Source organism: Xyrauchen texanus, chromosome 5 (genome assembly GCF_025860055.1).
Source record: "Xyrauchen texanus isolate HMW12.3.18 chromosome 5, RBS_HiC_50CHRs, whole genome shotgun sequence".
NCBI lineage: Eukaryota > Metazoa > Chordata > Actinopteri > Cypriniformes > Catostomidae > Xyrauchen > Xyrauchen texanus.
The window spans coordinates 36,378,304-36,400,728 of record NC_068280.1 but is presented as its reverse complement, the minus strand read 5'-3'; the positions used below and the strand labels follow the sequence as shown (position 1 = coordinate 36,400,728).

Below are 22,425 nucleotides of genomic sequence, written 5' to 3'. Positions count from 1 at the left end.
GTTGAAAAAATTCCTTCTATTCCTACTCCTCAAGCACTTTACCAAACCTTTTAGTAGCTGCAAAATGCATAATCACAAAAATCACTGAAAACACGTTTTGTTCTTACCTTGTGAACAGCCATCTTCTAAGAAATACATAATAAAGAGACAATAGTTATGTAATATATAAGATATTACAAAACACTGACAAGTATTGTTTTACTTCACTGAGTTGTTTTACTTTGCACATTTAGGTACTTTAAAAATCAGGAACAATGTATTGCAATGTAGTGGAAGACAGTTATGTATCAATACATCTGTAGAGCCCTGAAATTTGTTTCACAGTGTACTTTTGAAAGTGAAATAAGACTAATGTTACACAATTGTACATGTTATATGCTGAGATCACACATTTACAAGTTTATCAAAAATAAACTGTTGTGTTCTCTGAAACAATGTTTTGCCATTGTTGTTGTCATTTTGAAGAGGGTTAATGGCATCATTCAGTTCTTGCAAATCCCTGTCATTCAATGGGGAAAGTACACTTTGAGAGTTTGCTGAGGAACAAAAAACTACCCCTGCTGTTGAGAGTTCTGGGTTGTGAAGATGAGGCAAATCACTGTCCAGAGTAAAAAGCTGAACTGGTGTTCTATTTCCTTCAGATGACATAGAGTGATTGTTAAATCCAGCTTTGAATTCCTCCAAAGTGCGGTTGATTCTGGGTAGAAAGACATAATGGAGACAAAATAGGTCTGTTGCATTGTCTATGTCTAGGATACCCAGGGATTCCAGTTCATAAAAATGGGTGCATAAATATGGCTGCAGTTTTTGTTCAAGTCTCGATTAAAACGCTCGATCCTCTGGTTGTGTACAGAACTTCCTGTTAAGACAGAGCCATCCCCCTGCTCACATGCATGTCCTCCCAAATCTGAACGTTCTCTCCTCCGTGATCAGTCCTGATGTGCAGTGGTCTGCCAAACTGTCGAACAGCTGCAGTAAAGAGATCTCTTACAGTTTCAGCACGATTATTGTTGGAGCAGTGAAGAAACATTAACATCCTACTGTAGCCATCTATGGCACCATGAACAACCAATTTCCACCTAATCAACTTATGATTTCCGTCTACATGCCATATGAAATTTGGATGTGGGACAGAGTATACTCGCCTAGCTATTGCTGTTCTTCTCCTGGCTAGGACACCAATTGGGTCCATCCTTCGGAGTGAATCTCTTACTCGTTGTCTTTGAACCACAATGTTTTTGGAGCGGAGATGTCCCATAAGCATCACTTCTCCAACATTTGGGTGTTCAGTTTTTATTTGTGACAATTCAATATCCAACTGTTGATCACTGATGCTCTTAAATTTTGACGTTGGCATATTATAGTCTTGAAGTAACTTGTAGAAAGTTGGCCTTGAAATTGAAAGAATAGATGCAGCTTCTGTAAAGGTGGTTTTCAGAGAAAGAACATGTTCGAGCTCCTCTTTGGAAATCTGATGTCTTCCTTGGTAGTCATTCTAGAACACAGCAAAGAATATGACATTTGGCAAGTTTCTATAACAAACAACGGTTATTAAAGAGAGAATTACAGACATTATAACAGATGAGCATTCACATCTACTCATTATCTCTCTGACTGAATAGAATTATAGATTGTACTGTACATTTTTTTTTTTTAATGTTTATGTAAAATAAAATGTTTAAATAAAATTGACACTCAAAAGATGAGAGGTTACTGAAATGTAAATGAGAAATCCATCAAACAAATATGAACATGAATATTAATGAATACTTACTGAAAGACAGGTCACTGAAGCAAAGTCTGTTGCTGGTAAAGGTATGTTAAGCTGGTGCTGGAGCCCTGAGGAGTTTTAAAATATGAACAAAATACCAAAGACATTGTTATCTTGTCACATGTTGGTGTTGTGTAAAACATGCCACCATGATTGGAACTAATGCTGAAACATTACACCACACACATTAAAAACCAACAAACAGCCAGCTAGGTTACAAGAGTATGAAAGTATACCGAGCGATATGATGTCCCAGTGGAGGTGGTGGGTGTGGCTGGCCCCAGTGTGTTACTGTAGGTGGTGGGAGCCTGAAGAGACAAAAGCAAAATATGGGCAACATTATTTATTATTCAACATTATTATTATTATTATTAGACATTCCATGTGTTTTTAATGTTTATATGCCCAGCAGTCAAAAACCAGGGTTGAGATTGGCAAACAAAGAGAGATACATTTTATGTTTTTTAACAGTATGCACTCTGACTCTGGTACTTTATTAACATTAGATTAAATGTATTTATCATTGTGACTGCCTCTGTCCTCCATCAGCATTACTCTTTCTCTCTCCTAGCCAAGCAGAGAACGGGTTTTATCTTGTGAGCAAATGCCAGCAGGTAAACCAAGGTGAGATGTCTGACTGAGGACAGAGGCAGATTTCCATTTGACCGACAATTTACAGTGTCATTTGTGAGCCTCCGTTAGCTGTTACGCTAAATTATATAATGTGTGCTTTGCTGCTCAGACCATCTTCACATAATCTTGAACTCACATTTATTTACTCATGAGTTCATCCCACTGCGTCACTTAACCGGTGTGAATTTTACGGCTTATAGAATCAAATGTGTTACACATAAAGTGCATTGGTGCTAGTAGCAAATCTCTACTTAGCTAGTTTCGTAAAGTTAGCCTTAACAAGAATCCAACGCTACGTGATTTGGAAAACATACTTACTGAGGTGTTCTGTGGTGTCCCAGAGGCTGTTGCTGTCGCTGTTGAAAAATTTTGTATAGCCGCCAGGACGGCTCTGCCGATGTTCTCGGCTAACGCCGATTCGTTTGACATCTTCACAGAGCGGCCATGACCGACAGTACCTTTCCTGGTCAGGGGCGGGTAGGGATTGGCTCTTGCTGGCCTTTATGCAAGCAAACATGACAGATCAGTCGAAGTGAGCCCCTCGTGGCTGGCTATAATGGCCACAGGTCATAAGTCCCTCATCTTTCATAAAAGTGACACTAAAACCTCAAAGTAGTCTACTGTTTACAGTTACAGTTTATCCAAACGTGCTTATTCTTTTAGTTAGTTTTTATCATGATAATCCATGTCCAAGAGTCCATTTCCCTGATGAGATGTTTTTTATTCGTTATTTGACACTACCCACTGACCTCCTCGAGCTTTTATTTTGGCACTTCCGGTTACCGGCATTTAAATTTGCATATTAGCTAAATATTTAGTTTCACACGAAACATTTAGATGTAACATTTAGATTTAACATTTAGATTTAACATTTAGATTCAACATTTATATTTATATTTATATTTAACATTTAAATTTAACATTTATATTTATATTTATATTTAACATTTATATTTAACATTTAGATTTAACATTTAGATTTAACATTTAGATTTATATTTAATATTTAGATATAACATTTATATTTATATTTATATTTAACATTTAGATTTATATTTAACATTTATATATAACATTTTATATTTATATTTAACATTTATATTTATATTTAGCATTTATATTTATATTTAACATTTATATTTAACATTTAACATTTAAGTGTAGCATTTAATATTTAGATTTAACTATTTAAAATATCTCTATGTTAACAAATATTGTTGTAAATGTGCTAAAAAGTGACCGTCAAAAATTCATACCAGATTTTTAAACATTGTTTGAAGCTAAATGTGACAAAATGTTGCTGTTATTTTCAGCGTGAGCCACTTTACAAACGGCACCCCATAGAAAACCAGTTAATTCCAAAGGGTTCACATACATTTTTTTCCACTGTATTTAAATAAGTGATATTTATAGCAAAGAAAGATATCACAGCTATCAAACAAACAAACAAAAAAAATAATTTTAAGTAAAAGGTTTGTAAGTTTTAATTTGATTAAATGAAACAATAGTGTTCAAATTAATATACGTTGTCAAACGTATTGGAACCTGTCCAGTTATTGTGATGAACTACACCTTTCTTTACTTTGCCTTGGCAGAACGTCAATAGATGATTCTGCTAAAGCTGCAAATAGAATTTTCTTGATCTTCAACATTTTGGAAATCAAAATGTTCTTACATTCACAAACCACACGTGGGCAGTATAAACCCCCAAATAAATACCAATGCTGAAGAACTGAAGAAGACAAGATGCAACAGAAAAGGGCAGGCTTGAATCGACCATAATAAATTGCCCTAGTGTGTGTTGGGCTTGTAAAGTTATGAGGCTGATAATCTGCTTATTAATATATCATAAATGTTATAAGATATTTTTAAATAATGCATAATTTTATTTATTAAGTCTTATAAGTAATACATAAAAGTACTTGGTGAAAATAAGTTCTGTATAATTTGTTCCAAACATTTTAATTTAATTTGTTGTATCAAAGAACATGAAAAATTATAAACTTGCATTTCAACCAAATCATGTATGTTTAAAGTGCATTTCAAATAAGACACGGCCCTGTTACATCAGCACAATGTTATACTGTTTCATCCAATGTCCTTATAATAGCCAACATGAGTCACAATCTGTTTTATATGCAAACTAGCAAAAACATTACTGTGCATAGCTGCCCAACAAAGAAATATGCCATTAGGCACTAGGCCACTAGGAGTCATTCCATGAATAATTCTTCCATTCATCCCGGCAGCTTCCAACTGATTTTGTATCCGTAAAACCATACGGAGTGTAATAAATAATACATTTATGAAAAATCTTATCTTCCTCACCTCACCTTTAACTCCTTTCTGGAGTAACATATAGTAACTAAAGATAAGTTAAAGTTAGGTTAGTCTGGATCACATGACCTCTGAAGCTGCAAAGTCAGGCACAATGGTGAGGCAGCCCAGTTTTCCCAGTCAGACCTAATTTATTTCCTCAGTACCTCAAACACAGTGATAACTTATGGGTTGTTTGGCCATTGTCCCAGCAGACCTGTCACCAGCTCACGCAGCGTTTGCTGATTCACAATCAGGCACACGCACAGACTCACTCATGCTCAATTACTCTCACATGCACATGCATGCTCATTCACACAAATGATTTTTATTACAGTGTGAACTACCATTAACTTCTATTAGTACTTACAATGTTGGAAAACCTGACACACATACACACAATAAATGCTCAACGTAAAAAGTAATTTAGATTTGTAGACTTTAATGACCAAAAATACTCATAAGTCAAACAATAGACTGTGGAATGTACAAGAAAAACATTTTTGGGGACAGCAATTCATTTTATAATAGTAATAAAAAACACTTCTGCTTCTCATCATCATACAGTATAGGTAGCAACCTCTGCTGAATGTACATGTATATGACAATACACTTAAGTGTAATTTCCCCCAGTGGTCAGCCACTCTTTTAACAGACACATCTGCCAGTATTTAAGATACAAAAGATGATATATAAAACAGTAGTGCATTCATTACACAAGATGTCACATTCGTAACATTCAGATGTAATACAGCTTCATGAATATATAAATATTCTAATCACATACTGTATATCTAATCATAAACACAGATCGGCCACAACATCAAAACCACCTGCGTAATATTGTGTAGGCCCCCCTCATGCCACCAAAACAGCGCCAACCCGCATCTTAGAATAGCATCTCAACACAATTGTAGAGAGCGGTTTTCAGTTACCTTAGACTTTGTCAGTTTCAACCAGTCTGGCCATTCACTGTTGACCTCTCATCAACAAGGCATTTCCCTCCACAGAAATGCTGCTCACTGGATGTTTGTTGTTTTTGGCATCATTCTGAGTAAATTCTAGAGACTGTTTTGTGTGAAAATGCCAGGAGATACAGAAATAATCAAACCAGCCTGTCTGGCACCAACAATCATCCATGCGATTATCTAATCAGCCAATCATGTGACAGCAGTGCAGTGCATAAAATCATGCATATACAGGACAGGAGCTACAGTTAATGTTCACATCAACCATCAGAATGGGTAAAAAAAATTTGATCTCAGTGATTTGGAGTGTGGCATGATTGTTGGTGCCAGACAGGCTGGTTTGAGTATTTCTGTAACTGCTGATCTCCTGGGATTTTCATGCACAACAGTCTCTAGAATTTACTCAGAATGGTGACAAAAACAAAAAGCATCCAGTGAGTGGCAGTTCTGTAGACAGAAATGCTTTGTTGATGAGAGAGGTCAACAGAGAATGGCCTGACTGGTTCAAACTGGTTTACACTTTCCACATGATTCAATTTAACACTGTAATGAATAAGTATGTGCTCTATTGTACAATTTACACATCCATATGTGATTGTTGTCTTTTTTAAAGCTGTTGTCTCCTCTAATGTTATATGCTTTGCTTCTTCTATATTTACGATTGGCACAATGTATGGTGACCAGTACAAATAAAATACACCTATGAATATCTAATCATGTATGAATACGGTGAAAGTTTGAAACAGAGCACACATTGAAATGTGTTCCAAAATATGTTACATTGACATACAATTTTTTACAGGTGTAACCTGGATATTATTGGATATAAACTTGATTTTACAATTTGGTCCCCCATGAAACCAAAGAAGTGATATTTCCTACCCAAATCTTTCATATGCTAATCTCATAATACTTAAAATTCCATAGCTACACTGGCATGACCCAACACAATGGATAGACATTACAAAATATTAATAAAATATGATAGTAAGGCAACAGTATGGTGTTACAATGTTGTTATAGTTCCATTTATATCTACTTAATGAAAAGAATCTAGTGTAAATATCCTACTGAAAATGTTAAGTGGTGCTCTCTCTCCCGCTCTTCTCTACACCTTTAGTTTTTCCTGATCTCTATTGTTCTGTCATTTCATTCTGTTTTTCTCCATATGCTCAATTTCTCTTTCTTCCATTTAAAACACAAATACATTTTGGGAGTTAAAAGAGAACTGGATATATGGATCAAAATCCCAAATCTATTTTCTGTGACTTTTGAAGCTGTACTTTCTAACCTAGTATGGGGTTTAAAATTATGGCACTAACACACACACACAACATGATGTTCTCTCTCTACAAGCACTTCGATACACACCTGAATAAAAAGAACAAAGGGAGAAAGAAATGGAAAATGAAACATGTGAAAAGAGACATTGCATTAGTCGTGCATAATTACTGCATGCAGTGAAGCAATCAAAGGGGTTTGTTAAATTCAATTGTCTGCATCTAGATTCTCTTCTCTGATTCTGTATCTCACAGTAAATAAAAATGATTTGTTCACTGTCAATGTTCAAAATAGAAGTGGAAGTAGGGTTACAAGAGAATCATTCAACTATATTTGAGTTACATACCTAATTGTCTTGTCTCATCCTGTTGGAACAAGCTGTTTATGCATTATGTATTTTTCCATATATTTGAGGGTCACTGAAATAGAGATGTATTTGGGGATTTATCTGTTCTACGCCTAGTAATAGTTCCATTTTCCTGCTCTTGGGCAGAATCTATTTACATTATATGGACAGTGACCCAGAATATACTCAGTTATTTTAAAGAATAACTTTACAATAAACTTTTTCTAAATCTGGCAAAACCTCAACTCAACAGAGGAACCACTACAAAAACAGCATCTCAGTGCTGCACTGTTAACTTCCTCCACTGCTGAGTATAAAGTTAAAAAAATAGAAACAATGATTCAGAGGTTCTGAATATGCATTAGACCTATGATGTTCTTTTCTGAGCTTGAAACGAGTTGGAGAAAAAAAGAGCATTGTGAATAATGAAAGATTGTGTTGCTCCCTTGTAGGTGTAATTATAATTTTCACATGGAGTATTGCTGATGTACTCTGACTGTCTTTGTGCAAATAAAATAAAATAAACCGAAGACATGCACACTTATAATGCACTGATAATGGCAAAGTGAATTTCTACTCTAGTTATCTCTAGAAGCTCATCTTTCAATTTGTCTGTCCATTACTGATCAGTTTTGCAACCTCTCTAAAGATTTTATGTGATTTTGGTAGAAAGACTAATCAAGATGCTTCTTAATTAGAGTTTAGTTCAGATTTGTTATCTTAGACTCTGTTATCTCCCCCTGTTCATCTCTCTCTACAAATCACACTATAATTGTGATAGGGAGCATGCAAAGGTGAAAATTATGTCACTCACTGCAAACCGTGTCTAAGGGTGCTTTCACAGTAGAACTTTTAATGTGGACCTGAGTGCTATTCACATAAGAGTTTCCCAAAACAAACTCTGACAACAAAGGTACTCTGATCTAAACTGATGAGTCAAAACATTATGACTGTTATGTGCCTTGTATGCTGTTGGTCCTCCATGTACCAACAAAACAGCGCCGACCAACTGAGGCATGGACTCTACAAGACCCCCGAAATGGTCCCGTGATATCTGGCATCAAGACATTAGCAGCAGATCCATAAAGTCCTGTAAGGTGTGAGGTGGCGCCACCATGGATCAGACATTTTGGTCCAGCACATCCCACGGATGCTCAATCAGATTGAGATCTGGGGAATTTGGAGGCCAGGGCAACACCATAAACCATTCCCGAAACAAAGTGAGCATTATCCTGCTGAAAGAGGCCAATGCCATCAGGGAATACCATTGCCATGAAGGGGTGTACCTGGTCTGTAAAGATGTTTAGGTAGGTGGCATGTGTCAAATTGTCCTCCACATGAATGGCCAGACACAGGGTTTCCCAGCAGAACATTGCCCAGAGCATCATGCTCCCTCCACTGGCTTGTCATCGATCCACAGTACATCATGGTGTGATCACTTCCCCAGGTAAACAGCACACACGTACACGGTTGCACATGTGAGGTAAAAGAAAACCGGACTCATCGGACCACTTCTTCGACTGCTCTAAGGTCCGGTTTCGACACCCGCGTGGCCGATTTAGGCACTTTCGACAGTGGACAGGGGTCATCATGGGGACTCTGACCGGTTTGTGGCTACACAGCACTATACGCAGCAGGGTGCAATCCACTGTTTTTGTGACACGTTCCTACCGTAACCATTATTAACATTTTCTGTGACTTGTACAGTAGACCTTCTGTCGGTTCTGACCAGATGGGACAGCCTTCGTTGCCCTCGCGCATCGATGAGCCTTGGGAGCCCAACACCCTTTCAGTGGTTTTGGTTTGTCCCTCCTCTGACCACTGTCAGTAGGTTCTCACCACTGCTGACCGGAAGCACCCCACAAACATTGCAGTTCAGAAATGTTTTGATTCAGTTGTCTGGCCATGTGAGGGGTCAAAATGTGTTGGCTCATCAGTGTATATTAAATTCTTACTTGGGCGCTAAGGGCATTTTCACACATAGTTTGTTTGTAACATTTGATTTTGAAATCTTGTGCCTTTCCTCCCTTAGTTTGGTTTGTTTAGGCATATATGAACACAGCAATCGCACTTGGATCCATACCAAAACAATCGGTCTTAGACCACCTCAATGTGGTAGTTTCAGTCTGATTTTAAAAGAACTCTGGAATGGTTTGCTTGTGCTGAGATTCCAAACCCAGCAACTAACATCCCTATAATAACTATGAGTATACCTTATGGATCTTTGGAGAAGAAATATGTGGGTTAGCGCACCACTGTAATTCATAATATAAACCTTAATGCACATAAATGCAGCATAAAGTAATCTATGAGACTCCAGTGGTTAAATCCATGTCTTCAGAAGCATTTTGATTGGTGTGGGTAAGAAACAGTCAATATTGAAGCCCTTTTTACTATCAGTCTCCACTTTCACGCTCTTCATCTTTTTTAAGTCGCTTTGGATAAAAGCGTCTGCCAAATTAATAAATGTAAATCTTTTGTTTTTGCTGCTTTGCGTTCTTCGTGCATATCGCCACCTACTGATTCATGGTAAAAACGAACTTAAACATTGATTAAACATTTCTCACCCACACTTATCATATTGCTTCTAAAGATATAGATAAAACCACTGAACTCTTATGGATTACTTTTATGCTGCCTTTATGTCAATTTTGGAGCTTTGATACCAATTTAGTTGCATTGTGAGAACCTACAGAGCAGAAATATTCAGTTTGTATTCAGCAGAAGAACGAAAGTCATACGCATCTGGGATGGCATAAGGGTGAGTAAATGATTAGGGATTTTTCATTTTTGTGTGAACTATCCATTTAAGAATGCTTGCTTTTAAAATAGGAGGGAGGAAATGCATACACTTTTTCCTGCGCTCTCGCTCTCTCTCTCTCTCTCTCATTCTTCCCCCTGAGACACTAAACTGCACTCAGGCTATTCTTAGATGACAGATAATTTCTAGAGAGAACATTTGGCTGCACATATTCCAGTTATATTTTTTAATTGACTAAGAGTTTTTTTTAATCATTTCTATACGTCCCCTGAGAGCACAACACACACTCATATTCATACTAACACTCATTATTCTCTCGTCGGCAGAGAGAATGAGATCAAAAGGCTACATTCAAACAGTAACAGAATACAGTGACCAGTCCTGTTTTAGAGTATGGTTCTGTTCAAACACAGTTTGGTTATGAGCAAGACTGACAACGGTAAAGTGTAAAAACAAAAAAGTAATTAAAATGACTCATGCACTATATTCCAAGTCTTCTGAAGCAATATGAGAACAAAATTTAAGTTGTTGCTCACTTTCAAATCAAGCAAAAAATGTGTTCCATGGAGCCCATTAGGGTGAGTACTGTAAATAATGACAGAATTAAATTTTTTGGGTGAACTAATTCTTTTAAGATTTAACAGATGAATTTGAATCTCGATTGGACTTGTTTAATACATAATGTTATGTAAATTGTTATGGTGTTATGGAAGTTGCCATCTTTAATATTTTCTTAGGTCACTATCATTATGGTTACAGTACATGCATTATTCACTGCTTTTAGGAAAACAGGAAAAGGGATTGACTTCCTTTACTCATTCACACATACATATTCTAGACCCTCCTATAACTTGATGTTTGTACCGGACGATTTGAAAGTCACACCTATTAATACCAAACATTCCAATCTTAAACACTGTGTGAACGTAGCCAAAGATGAGAAAAGATGGGGTTAAAAGGAGGGATTACAGATGAATGAATGGCCATTAAAATTGTTCAACCCTCTCAGCCACAGAATAGGAGGAAGTCTAGTTCTTAATGTGCATAGCCATAAAATAGACATATATGAGATACATACATACTAGGAGACCACAGTTGAGTACTCTGCTGTGTGCCATAGTGTGTGTGATAATCTCTGCTCTGGTCAGCAGATGTTCTGATCTGTCCATAAACACTACATCAAAAGCACTGTAGGTTAATTCCAGGATGGTCACCATGGAGATGATTGACAGCAAGAGGCATTTCAAAGCTTCACGACAACCACGCAGGCTCCGGCTCGACCTAAACACAATGGCGCCACCTAGAGCAGAAATGCAAAATGCAATTAGAGAGAACACGTTCTGCTTCACACACCATCTTCTTGGCAATGTATTTATTGAATTGATTTTCTCAATGATGAGTCAATTTCTCTCTGTCAACACACACACACTGCTTTGTTTCCTTCTCTCCCTCCCTCTCACACACACACACTTAATATATATAAAAACATACATTAATGCACACACCCTGTAGCTTTTTTTTTTCTATGAGTGAAACAATATGAGCTCTCTTCATGTGGGAGAAGAAACATTGCCTAAAAACATAATGTGAAATGAAGCCCTGGAGAAATCAGCCGGTTGCCATAGTGAAAGGTAATATCAATCGCTACGATGCAGAGAGTAGCTGTGCTCCTGTCAAAATGATGGAGGCCCTGCATTTCCATAATGAACAAATAGCACCATAAACAAACAGCGCTGGAAGGAACAAGGCAGAATCACAACCGTAACGGAGTATGACTCGAATGGAGGAAGATATGGATGAATAACATAAACAAGCAGATATTATGTGTGTTTACCTGTGTCCACTCGTTGGTTTGGGGGTCGTAGGCCTCCACAGTGTTCAGGTACACCTGGCCATCATAACCACCCACGGCATAGAGACGGTCCCCTAAAAGACACACCCCTACCGCATCCCTGCTAAGGCTCATGGGAGCTACTGCTGTCCACATGTCCGTCTTTGGGTCGTACCTGAAAGAGAAGTTAGAGTCAACAGATCAACAAAGTAAGTTTAATGCCTACAAACAATGTATGTTTGTGAATGAATCTGAATATTTAAAGGTGAATTTGTAATTTCTGGAGAAATAGTATCAACAATTTTTTTTTAAATAATGCTTGTTTGTATGTTACTTCACCACTACTCCTGTCTTCCATTGGTTGAGCCAATGTTGCTGTATTGGCTGCTCAGGATGCTCAATGGTTTTGATCGCACCAAAGTGCCATGGAGTTAATTTATCGGGGATATAAAGCTACAAACAGCTTACTTAATACCTTTTTAAGCTATAAATGACATTTAATTCAAAATTGGACTATTCATTTAAATTTCTAATTTTGTGCCTTGCAGAAGAAAGAAAGTCATATAGTGTTGAAACAATTAAAATATGACAAAATTCAAATTTCTGGGGAAACTATTCCTTTTAAGTTTTTATTTTCCAAAATATCACAATTAATTAAGCCCAAACAATTAAAAGAGGAGAAGGTGGAGAAGAACATGTGTTTGTGTAAGATCTACAGGTAGAAAACATGCAATATTGTCTCAATTCTGTGCAGTCAAACACTCGCGGAGTAAACGCTGACTGACAAGGCAAAACTCGAGTAAGAGATGTTCAGTGGCAAGCATGGTGCAAGAGATGTTAAACAAACAGACAGACAGACAGACAGCTCTTTTAAACAAAGATACAACAGGGGCAGAGACAGACAGCATGAGAGACAACTTGTTCAAACAGCAGCAGAATATGGTTGTAAGTCCTGCTTGGAGTGCTAAATATAGTAATGTTCATACACAAGCCGGTTAGTTTTGTAAAATTACAAGCCCAGTATACAACAAAAGTGACCTTGTAATTTCAGGACTTATAGCTGACAACTGAGAGTGAGTTTGGCTGATATGTGCTGTACGGAAAGAACCAAACTCAACTACTAGTTACTTGTCGTGTAAATTTGTTTGAACAACCATTATGAGTCATTCTTTGATATCAATCACTGCTGTTAAAGTTTATGAAATGTAGCATGGCTTTCCATTCAAAAGTAGCAGTGTATTCTACCTAAATGCATTTGCACACAGAACAGCTCATAAAATCATAGAAAAGCTTTTATCTCGAAATTTATTTGGAATATTACTGAGACAAAAATGGCACATTGCTTTCTTCACATTGCCATGTTATCGAAATTTGGGTTCTGGTTATATCTTTGATTTTGTTTAAATGGTTTCTCTGAATTTTTCATGAAAACACAAGATCAAAAGATTTTCTCTTTTTGATGTATGATTTGTATATTGTCTTTAGTAAAAAAGAAAACAAGATCTGATGTCATGTGGTGCTCAGCTGGTGTGATGAAGGGATAATTGGCACCTCCTACACGAGCTTCATGCAACATGAAGTACATGTTGCCCAAATCAATACAGTCAAGCACATAACACAACGGCAATTTTCAAAAGTCCAACTAAGGTAACATGATCATTTACTAATATGTATCAAATATCTGAACTAAACTGATACTGATTTGGTTCCTTCTGATCTCTAAAATCACAAAAAAACTAGGCTAAAGTGCATTGTTTCCATCTGGTCTCATTTAAACTTTGATAAACATTAATGACTGGATAATCTGGTAGAGTTTCTCTTGCCATCTGGATAAAGTCCATTCAAGCTGAGGCCTATATGTTATATATTTCTGATCTGATTGGAAAAGATTTTTCAGTTTGGAAAGTAACAGCTTCAATTAGCCACACATACTCTGATCAGGTGCGGATTATGACTAGCAAGGGACCCGGGGTCAATTTTCATTTAGGGCCCCACCAGGCCAATTATCTTTTAGATTGAATTCTCTTTTAAAGCCGAGATCCACACAATCCATTTTTGTCTCTTTTACATAGTCGCAGGAAGTAGGGGTGCTGGGGGTGCTGCAGCAAATGTAGAGGCTCTAGCAAGTCATGCATCAAATATGATAGCGGTGTTATATGGTTAAAGAGTGGCTCAAAAATGCAAGTCACAGGGGCCTTTTGAGGGGGCCTTGCATAAGCTGTGGTCCAACATATTCAAGCTTATATTAAATATAAGCTTGAATATGCCAGGCCCCTGGTAGTCAAGTGCCCCTGAGAACTGGCCCCATTGGCCTGGTCCGTAATTCAGCTCTGATCAACATCACTCTGATCACTCTGAGTCAGTCTGGGGTTACATTAAGAGACAGTTTTTCAAGTTCTCTAAGATGACTGGAATTTACCTGACTACAACCTTGGCATTGTTTTTTAAAACATCCTCACTATACAACATTTTTACACAACTGTTTTGGTAATTTTGCACAGTACTGTAGATATGTTTCATTTGTACAAGCTATGTAAATACCCAAAGCAGCGTAGGTGTCCATATTATTCATGAGATGGCATGGCCCAATACTTTGAGAGATGTTTTCCCAGCCATTTAAAAGGTTTAAAAGGTGTATTTTCATTGTTCTAATATGAATGGTTTGGATGTCTACCCCATAATGCTAATAGAGCAACAGCCTACTAATATTTCTGAATCAATGTCATTATATAGTTTCATTTATGTATAAAAGCACATTCGTGTAAAATATTTTAAGCAGAGTACAAATGCAAATAGTTCTGCATTTATTTGTGCTTTAAATGTTTTTTTTGTTTTTTTTTTTAATTGTGAGATTACAAAACAGTATACACTTTTATGCATTGTTTAGAGCAGTTGTGAACTGCTGTGTGTATTTGAAGTTTTGGTACTGTTTTAACTAGGGATGCACAGATCCGATATCGGCTCCAATACTGACGTTTTTAGACGGATCGGGTATCGGTCCGATGAGGCCGGACTAAATACTGTGTAAAAACGATACTGTGTGATAGTCATGTTTGTTACTGTCAAGAACCATAAACGCACCATCAAAGTATTCCATATGCATTTTATTCAAAGCCTCTAAAAGACATGCTTTGTGAATCGCAAAAGGCTGCGTTAAATAAGTAAATATACAGTATGCATGCACAGTGCATTTTAGTAAATGCCGCTAACTCCGCCAAGGATGGTCCCAAGCCCGACTGCAAAAGAAGGAGGGTGGTCACTCTGCTAAAGTGACCAGAAATGGGAACCACATGAATATTCAACCACATTCAACCACATATGCTACTGCATCTGGGGAGGTCGATGCTCTGGCATTGGGGACACAGGATGCTGATGTGAAGTGGATTACTTGCTGAAAGAGCAGCAAATTTATTACGGCCAAATCAGAATTCTGCATTGCAGCTTGGAATGTGTGAACTGGACACCACGTTGGCCAAAAGGAGGTCATTGTCAAATAACTATTGACATGCAAAATCTTGATAGCTGGATTTTCTGAATTACGACTCACTGGATTGGGGACGGTGAATATTCAACCGCTGATGATCAACAAAAAGGTGATGTTGTTCTACTCAAGCAGGCATCAGATTAATAGTGACCAAGAGGGTAGCCAGGAGTGTGCTCACCTTCCAGCCTCACAATTAACAGCACAATCAAGACCCATATTCTTGCCATCTATGCCCCAACCAAGTCCAACTCGGATGCAGGAAAAGATGATTTCTACAACTAGCTACAATATACTGGGCTCAATAAGACTGGCCACAGACCGAAACGATCATCCTGGCTGGCAACTTCAATGGCCACATTGGCGCGGACAGGTTTGGATGGGATCAAACAATGGGTAAATTCGGCCATGGAGAAATCATAATGGACTGCACCTACTGTCCTTCGCCTCATCCAACAATCTCATCGTGGGTAACAGATCCAGCATTCTTGAAAACATCAACTTATGTGAAATCTATCTGGCGAAGACTCGGCCGTCCTCGGCAGTCACTTATGGATGTGCATGCAATGACTTCAGATCAGCATTTGACTGTGTCCATTGGCCATCCCTGTGGAGGATGTTGGAGGCTGAACACTTGCCACAGAAGATCATCCAACTCATTAAAACATCATACGATGGCTCGTCCAGCAGTGTGCAGATCTGCAGCGAACTATCGAAAGAAATGATTGTCCAAACCGGAGTCCGCCAAGGTGATGTCACCTCTTCTCAGCAGTTCAATACAGTGATCGATGCCATCATGAGAAAAGCATTCAAAGATAGACAAGGAGCCCAGTATGACAACAACAACAACTTCGTGACCGATTTGATGTTCGCAGATGAAAGTGCCATATTTGCAGACATGGACGGCGAGGCCACAAACATCCTCTTCGGTGTCACCCGGATTTACAATGGATGGATTGCAGGCCAACGTTCCAAATCGAACAAGTGAAAGAATTCAAACACTTGGGATCCCTAGTCCAAGAGTGAAAATTGGCACCTGCCGTCGAAGTCCATAGTATAATCAGCCTGGCAACAGCAGAATTTGCGTTGCTCAAGTGGTGCCTATGAAAAAAGAACCATATCTCCATCAAGACTAAAATGCGTCTTTTCTGGACACTGATCCTGCTAATTCTTCTATATGGCTCCGACACATGGACCCTGCTCAAGTCAGACCTAAACAAGCTTGAGGCCTTACAAATGTGATGCCTGCGGGAGATCATGGGGGTTTCCCTTCGGGGCCGACTTCAAAACGAGACCATCCGTACAGGATGTGATAAATAACTGACAATTGAAGAGGCGACTTGAAACAACAGTGAATCAACACCCATGATGACAAGGCCATCGGCATGGATTGACAAATATAGAAAGACATTATGAATGAGGCTCAAAGTCCAGTGGAATCCACAGCAGCATACGGACTCCAGAGGCAACCCCAGCACGTCACCAGCTTGGGATCAAAGAAGAAGAAGAATGCCGCTGCTCTGTTGACACACTTAACATATGCAGGCTGGTGAGGCGGTTGCAGCTATTTTCAGCCCACAGAGCTCGCAGCTTTTTTCATATTTGAGTGCTACTCACGAACAACATCTCAGATGTAGATGCTCAATGGTTTGGTTCAATTATAATATACATTTATAATGGCACAGAAGGAGTATTTTGCCAGAATTTGAATAAGAAGCAAATTAAACTACTGTGAACTAGCCTACATACAGACAATTACAGGACTTCCTGGTGTGTTCCGACCATCAAAATATTGTTAAAGGTGCACGATTGAAATACATTACTTTTGTACTTAAAAAATATAAAAGTCAATAATAATAATAATAATTTATTATTTGTTTACAAATTACAACCATACTTAAGTTGAATGGGTTTGTTTATGAGACTCTAATATATAAGAAAATATACAGTTTTACAACATGAATGCTGCTCAGATTGCATAGTTTGTTGAAGTGTAATGAAGTGTGACGAAGTGTAATTCTTTCAGGCGAGATCTCATGTAAACCATAGAGAATATATCAATATTTCTCAGATTTATCACTTTTATGGACAAAAAGTGCTATTGGATGTTTTTCAATGAATGCTTGTCTTGGACAATTGACCCAAATGTGGCGAACTGGATTCATCTCGCGATCGCTTTTTTCATGAAGTCCTGTTATGATATTGCATGTTTTAATTTGTACTACTGGCACAAATAACTAAATTGCTGTTTCTGGAGCATTGCTATTGTGAAACAGAGATCGGATATCAATGTTGAACCCTTAGACCTTTGAAAAGATGTATCATTTGTTAACATAAATTACAGATATAGATGGTCAATTATATATTAAATGTAAGCAGAGTGACGTCACTACCGCCTGCGGGGAGATTGTGTATCAACAGGCTAAAAAATTTCTCTAGGAATGCCCTTATACTTTGTGCTAAAACTAACTGTAACAGTGTTCACACGATGGGCGAGGAGGTGGCGGGAACTGGCAGAACAGTCAACGTAACTTTAATGGCATAAATCAACTTAAACAAACTAAAACACACAGACACAGTGTGTCTCATTCTCTCTCAAACTGGTGCCTCCGGCTGGTCTTTATTCCCCTGATTAGGACAATTAGGCGCCAAGTGCACGTCCTCATGGCCCGGCCATAACCTCCTCCACATCGCACCAACTGACTCTTATTTATTTATTTATTTATTTATTTTTAAATGCTCTCTCTTCACAAGAGAGGGATTCCTTGGTATGAGTGGTACATTATTAACTGGCTGAAATTATTAATAACTTGCAGTTACTTCAGATGCAAACACACCATATAGCAAATTCGATTTTCAAATTTTCATACACGTTGTTTGCCATTCAGAGTAATAAGAAACTTTTACATTTCCAAAATAAAAGAGACCAAAAATACTGGTCTGATGCTAGCTCAGCTCCCCACTTGTTTTGTTTTTTTACATTTTATTTTTCCCTGAGGTCCACTTATAAATGTTAGTCAAGGTTTTTTTATGCTAAAACAGTCATCATCCTCTTACCTTTCTACACAGTCTGACAGTCGTGATGCCAAGCTTGAGGCTGGGGCATCATGGCCACCAATAGCGTACAGAAAACCATTCCACGTTGCTACACCAACACCACCTCTGCGTTTAGACATGGGTGCACAACTGCTCCATTTGTTGGTATGAGGGTCGAAACACTCTACTGATTTCAGACATGAACTTCCATCCCTGCCACCTACTGCATACAGCCTTAAAGAGAAAGACACATTCAAAGAGAATCAACAATATTATTGATTACACAGACAGAAGGCATTTTAAGGGCAAAATAAAGTGGTCTTTTCAGATATAATTCACACAGCCAGGATTTAACAGTCAAAACTTACTTGCTGTTTAAGACTGCAACTCCCACAGTGCTTCGAGGTGTTGCCATGGATGCAACAAAGCTCCACTGGCGAGCTTGAGGGTCCCAGCGCTCTACCGTACTGAGATAACTCCATCCGTCATGACCTCCCACTGCATACATGGGGCCTTCTAACACAGCAACACCTACACAAATATAAATGGTCAGCTTTCATAATGACCTGTACAATACCGCTGTTACAAATTATTTTTAAAGGTAAAGTGTGTATTTGTTTTGTTAAAATGCTTTGTCATTTAAAAAAATGTATGTGGAAAGACAACTATAAGTAAACATAATTTGCGATAGTTTGAACTTGAGCAAGCAATCAATGAGCTACAGCATATGAATGAAAGGTGAATGAAAAAAATTCCTAAAGGTCAAAGGTCAGAGGATGCTATTCCTCACCAAGGCCGTGTCTGTGTGTGGACATGGGGGGCATGACGCTCCAGCTCTTGCTGCGGGGATTGTAACACTCCACCGTGTTGAGGGTCTTCAGGCCATCTCGTCCCCCCACCACATACAAACGGTTGTCCAGGACCGCTACACCAAACTGCAGCCTCCTCCCACTCATGACAGCCACCTGCCGCCAGGTGTCTCTCCGTAAACAGTACTGCTCAATACTGGTGGCCCCTTTAAATGAAATCAATTACAGTAGTGACTGGCTAAAGGCCTTTTACCACAGACAGTAAATAATTGCCACAAAAATGAGCCGCACACGAGAATTTATTTGAAACAATGCATTTCAATGAACACTGGAGATGAAATTTGTCAAGTAATACATTTGTTTAAACAAATGAAGAAAAAAGTGATGCAAAAAGAATAGATATAAAAAAAAAAACAATTGTTAACAGAATGGGAATGTGTTAAAAATTTTGAACACATGTTCAAAAATGTGTTCTATTTTTCTATTTTTTCTTAGTGTGAACAAACCTCAAATTACAATTACAAAAAACACTGTAAAAACAGAAGACCATTTGAGTTAGAATGAAATAATATAATACATTTTGTGAGGTTAATGTTAAAAATAAGTGGAAAAAATCTGAAAATAGAACAAGACAAAATGCACGTTTATACAAAATACAATATCTACATATCTAATACAAAGTGTTAATATCAAATTAGCTTGTTATGCGAATTTATCTTGTAAGGACACTTAGATATTTTTTCTAGAAAAGTTACTGAATAAGAACATAGCAAATAAAGGTGACTCTGTATTTTTATTTTTTTATTTGAGTGAGAGATAGCAAATCTTCAGGCTGTTCTGCAGACCCGCCGGCCGGCCTGTGGGGAGGCGCTATTTGGCAAGCCGTTTCAACACTTACAACCCTGAAGTCCCTGTATAAATAAGTTAGGCATATGTGGCATTATTTGAAAGCTTAGAATCTGAACCCCATCACAAAATAACAAAATAAGGCCTGCAAACATTTGTGTCGCAAATTAGCCCCATCAAGAGGTTAAGTTGTAGACATTTTAAATGTCTTGTTTTTTTGCCATAATACCAGTTTTTTATTTTATATTTATTTTTAAATATCACAAAGTGACATTTTATTTCGTTAAGGTATAAAATGCAAATGTCTCTTTTTTTTTTTTGCTGACCACTGATCTGTGAGCCCCAAATAGCCTCAAAGTTTATATCAAATCTTACCTTGGTTTTTTAGATTTAAAATGAGATGAAGAAATTACTTTCGTACTTATTTGTTAGCTTGCTTGGGTAAATAATCCAATGTTGTGTCAAAAAAATATGAAGTGTGGTAGAAAAAGTATGAGAAACAAATCATCATCAAAATAGGTTCTCATCTACAGAAGGTAAAATGTTACACATCATTGTAAAGCTGGGATTCTCTGCTTTCCAATGACACCTAGAAGCTCTCAGAACTTAAAAAAAAAGGCTTGTTGTCTATGGGTGAGCTCTTAAATGTGTTACAGCACCACCTATATTTCAGATCAATATAATGTGAAGGAAGGTGATAAAGGAAACATAATTTGTTATAGTACTTCCTGCCATCCAGTGGAAAAAAAAGAAGACCTTCTGCTTGAAAACTGAGGACACAGAACTAAAATGGCATGCTTTTAAACTTTTTCCAAAAAGAAAATCATAAAACTGTAAACATATACAATGTTTATTTATTCATTATTTCAATCACTTCTTAAAATGTAGGGGCTTATCTGTAAAATGAGACCATTTTTATGAAATTAGTCCAGGGAGCTTTTAAATTTGAGTGTGAAAAATTTCAGGCGGCAGCCCAAAAACCCTGCAGAGCATAAGAGTTCAATAATAAGAGAGGGTATAACAAAAGTAAGCACTAAAGGCTAAATTGAGGAAGTCCCCATCCCCATTTTCCTTTTCTTGTTTCCTCTAGACAACCACAACAAGACAACTAGTTTTGCCTTCTAAAAAATTTAATTACATGCAATGAGTAAGAATTTCAAAATGGAATGTGTACTAGCTCTTCACAAAACCTTGTAAACACAGCCCGAAAAATATCTAAAATCTATCTTTAAATATTTAAAGCACCATCAATCAGACTTAAGAACTAAATAATTTATCTCCCAGCATCCAATGCACAAATGAAAAGAGACAGCGATTAACAGTAATATAGGGTGAATGAGATAGAATCTTGGGACTGGGAGACAAAAAAAAAAAAAAAGAGGAAAATTAAGCAATTTTTTGTTGAAGATTTTGCTGTCTGATTACATTATGCATAGGCAGACAGAACTATAGCACTACATCAAAAGAGACATTAGAAATACCTTTTGTAGCATCCATGCCACCCACAGCAAAAAGTGCTCCTACAGTGGCCTTGCGCGGCCGTGTCCTTGGGCTTTGGAGGAGCGGCCGTCTCTCTGGCAACAAATGATACTTCATGGCCTCCATCACCAACCGCTGACACTCCACACTGTCCCGTAACAATGGATTTGCCTCCATATCTGCCAAAAACTGCATGAACAAAAAAATATTTAATTAACATGAACCCATAAGCACTCATACTATATGCAATATCAATATCTGCCAAAAACTAGACATAAAATCTACACTGCCTTGGGAAAAGTATTCACCCCCGTTAATTCTTTCTCAGTCAGCTTTGTTGCCACATCAAATTATAGCATATTTGACTGTTTGTTCCACAAATTCATGATTTACAATGAGTTCTCTCAACAACTATCTTAAGAATTGTCCTCAGTACCATTGCTTTGTTTAGTCAATGTGAATTTGTTTGTTCACTTATTGCAAAAATTCTTATTGAGAGATCCACTAATTTCTTGTTCAGCCAACTTTTAATTCACAATAAGAGACCTTTCATTTTGTCACCAATTTAATTATTTTTACATGAAAATAATGTTTGACACAGAAGAGAGGTATGTCTTGCAAAGCAAGGTTGTATATACAACTGTTTGACAGACACACAATAGACCGGTGTTCGGGGCTTAACATAACCACACAACAATTGACATACAGTGGCAACAAAAAAACAACAATAACAGCATAAAGTCAACAAACAAACAAAAAATAAATAAATAAGCATATAACACTAACCTCATAATTTATTCATGTTGCAATTCATGCAGGGATCTCCAATACCAAAATTGTTGGCAATAGTGTTTAACATGAAACTAC

The 22,425-nt window shown here is 37.5% G+C and overlaps 1 protein-coding gene and 1 long non-coding RNA gene across 4 annotated transcripts in view; both read right to left on the bottom strand.

Annotated features, from left to right (window-relative positions):
* Nucleotides 1-1,825: 1,825 nt before the first annotated feature.
* On the bottom strand, nucleotides 1,826-2,930 carry LOC127644250 (uncharacterized). The gene is made up of 3 exons (XR_007970630.1): nucleotides 2,723-2,930; nucleotides 2,008-2,079; nucleotides 1,826-1,839 (listed from the first exon to the last, which is right to left on the bottom strand). It is a non-coding gene; the product is annotated as an uncharacterized LOC127644250 (long non-coding RNA).
* Nucleotides 2,931-5,188: 2,258 nt separating this feature from the next.
* LOC127644011 (kelch-like protein 5) overlaps nucleotides 5,189-22,425 on the bottom strand; it is an 83,575-nt gene continuing 66,338 nt past the window's right edge. For all 3 annotated transcript variants that reach the window (XM_052127002.1, XM_052127003.1, XM_052127001.1), the window contains 6 exons: nucleotides 21,561-21,747; nucleotides 19,215-19,439; nucleotides 18,793-18,955; nucleotides 18,446-18,658; nucleotides 11,911-12,082; nucleotides 5,189-11,376 (listed from right to left, as the gene is read on the bottom strand). In XM_052127002.1, coding sequence (XP_051982962.1) covers nucleotides 11,320-11,376; nucleotides 11,911-12,082; nucleotides 18,446-18,658; nucleotides 18,793-18,955; nucleotides 19,215-19,439; nucleotides 21,561-21,747 — 1,017 coding nt within the window. In that variant the 3' untranslated portion in view covers nucleotides 5,189-11,319. The remainder of the gene's footprint in view (nucleotides 11,377-11,910; nucleotides 12,083-18,445; nucleotides 18,659-18,792; nucleotides 18,956-19,214; nucleotides 19,440-21,560; nucleotides 21,748-22,425) is intronic.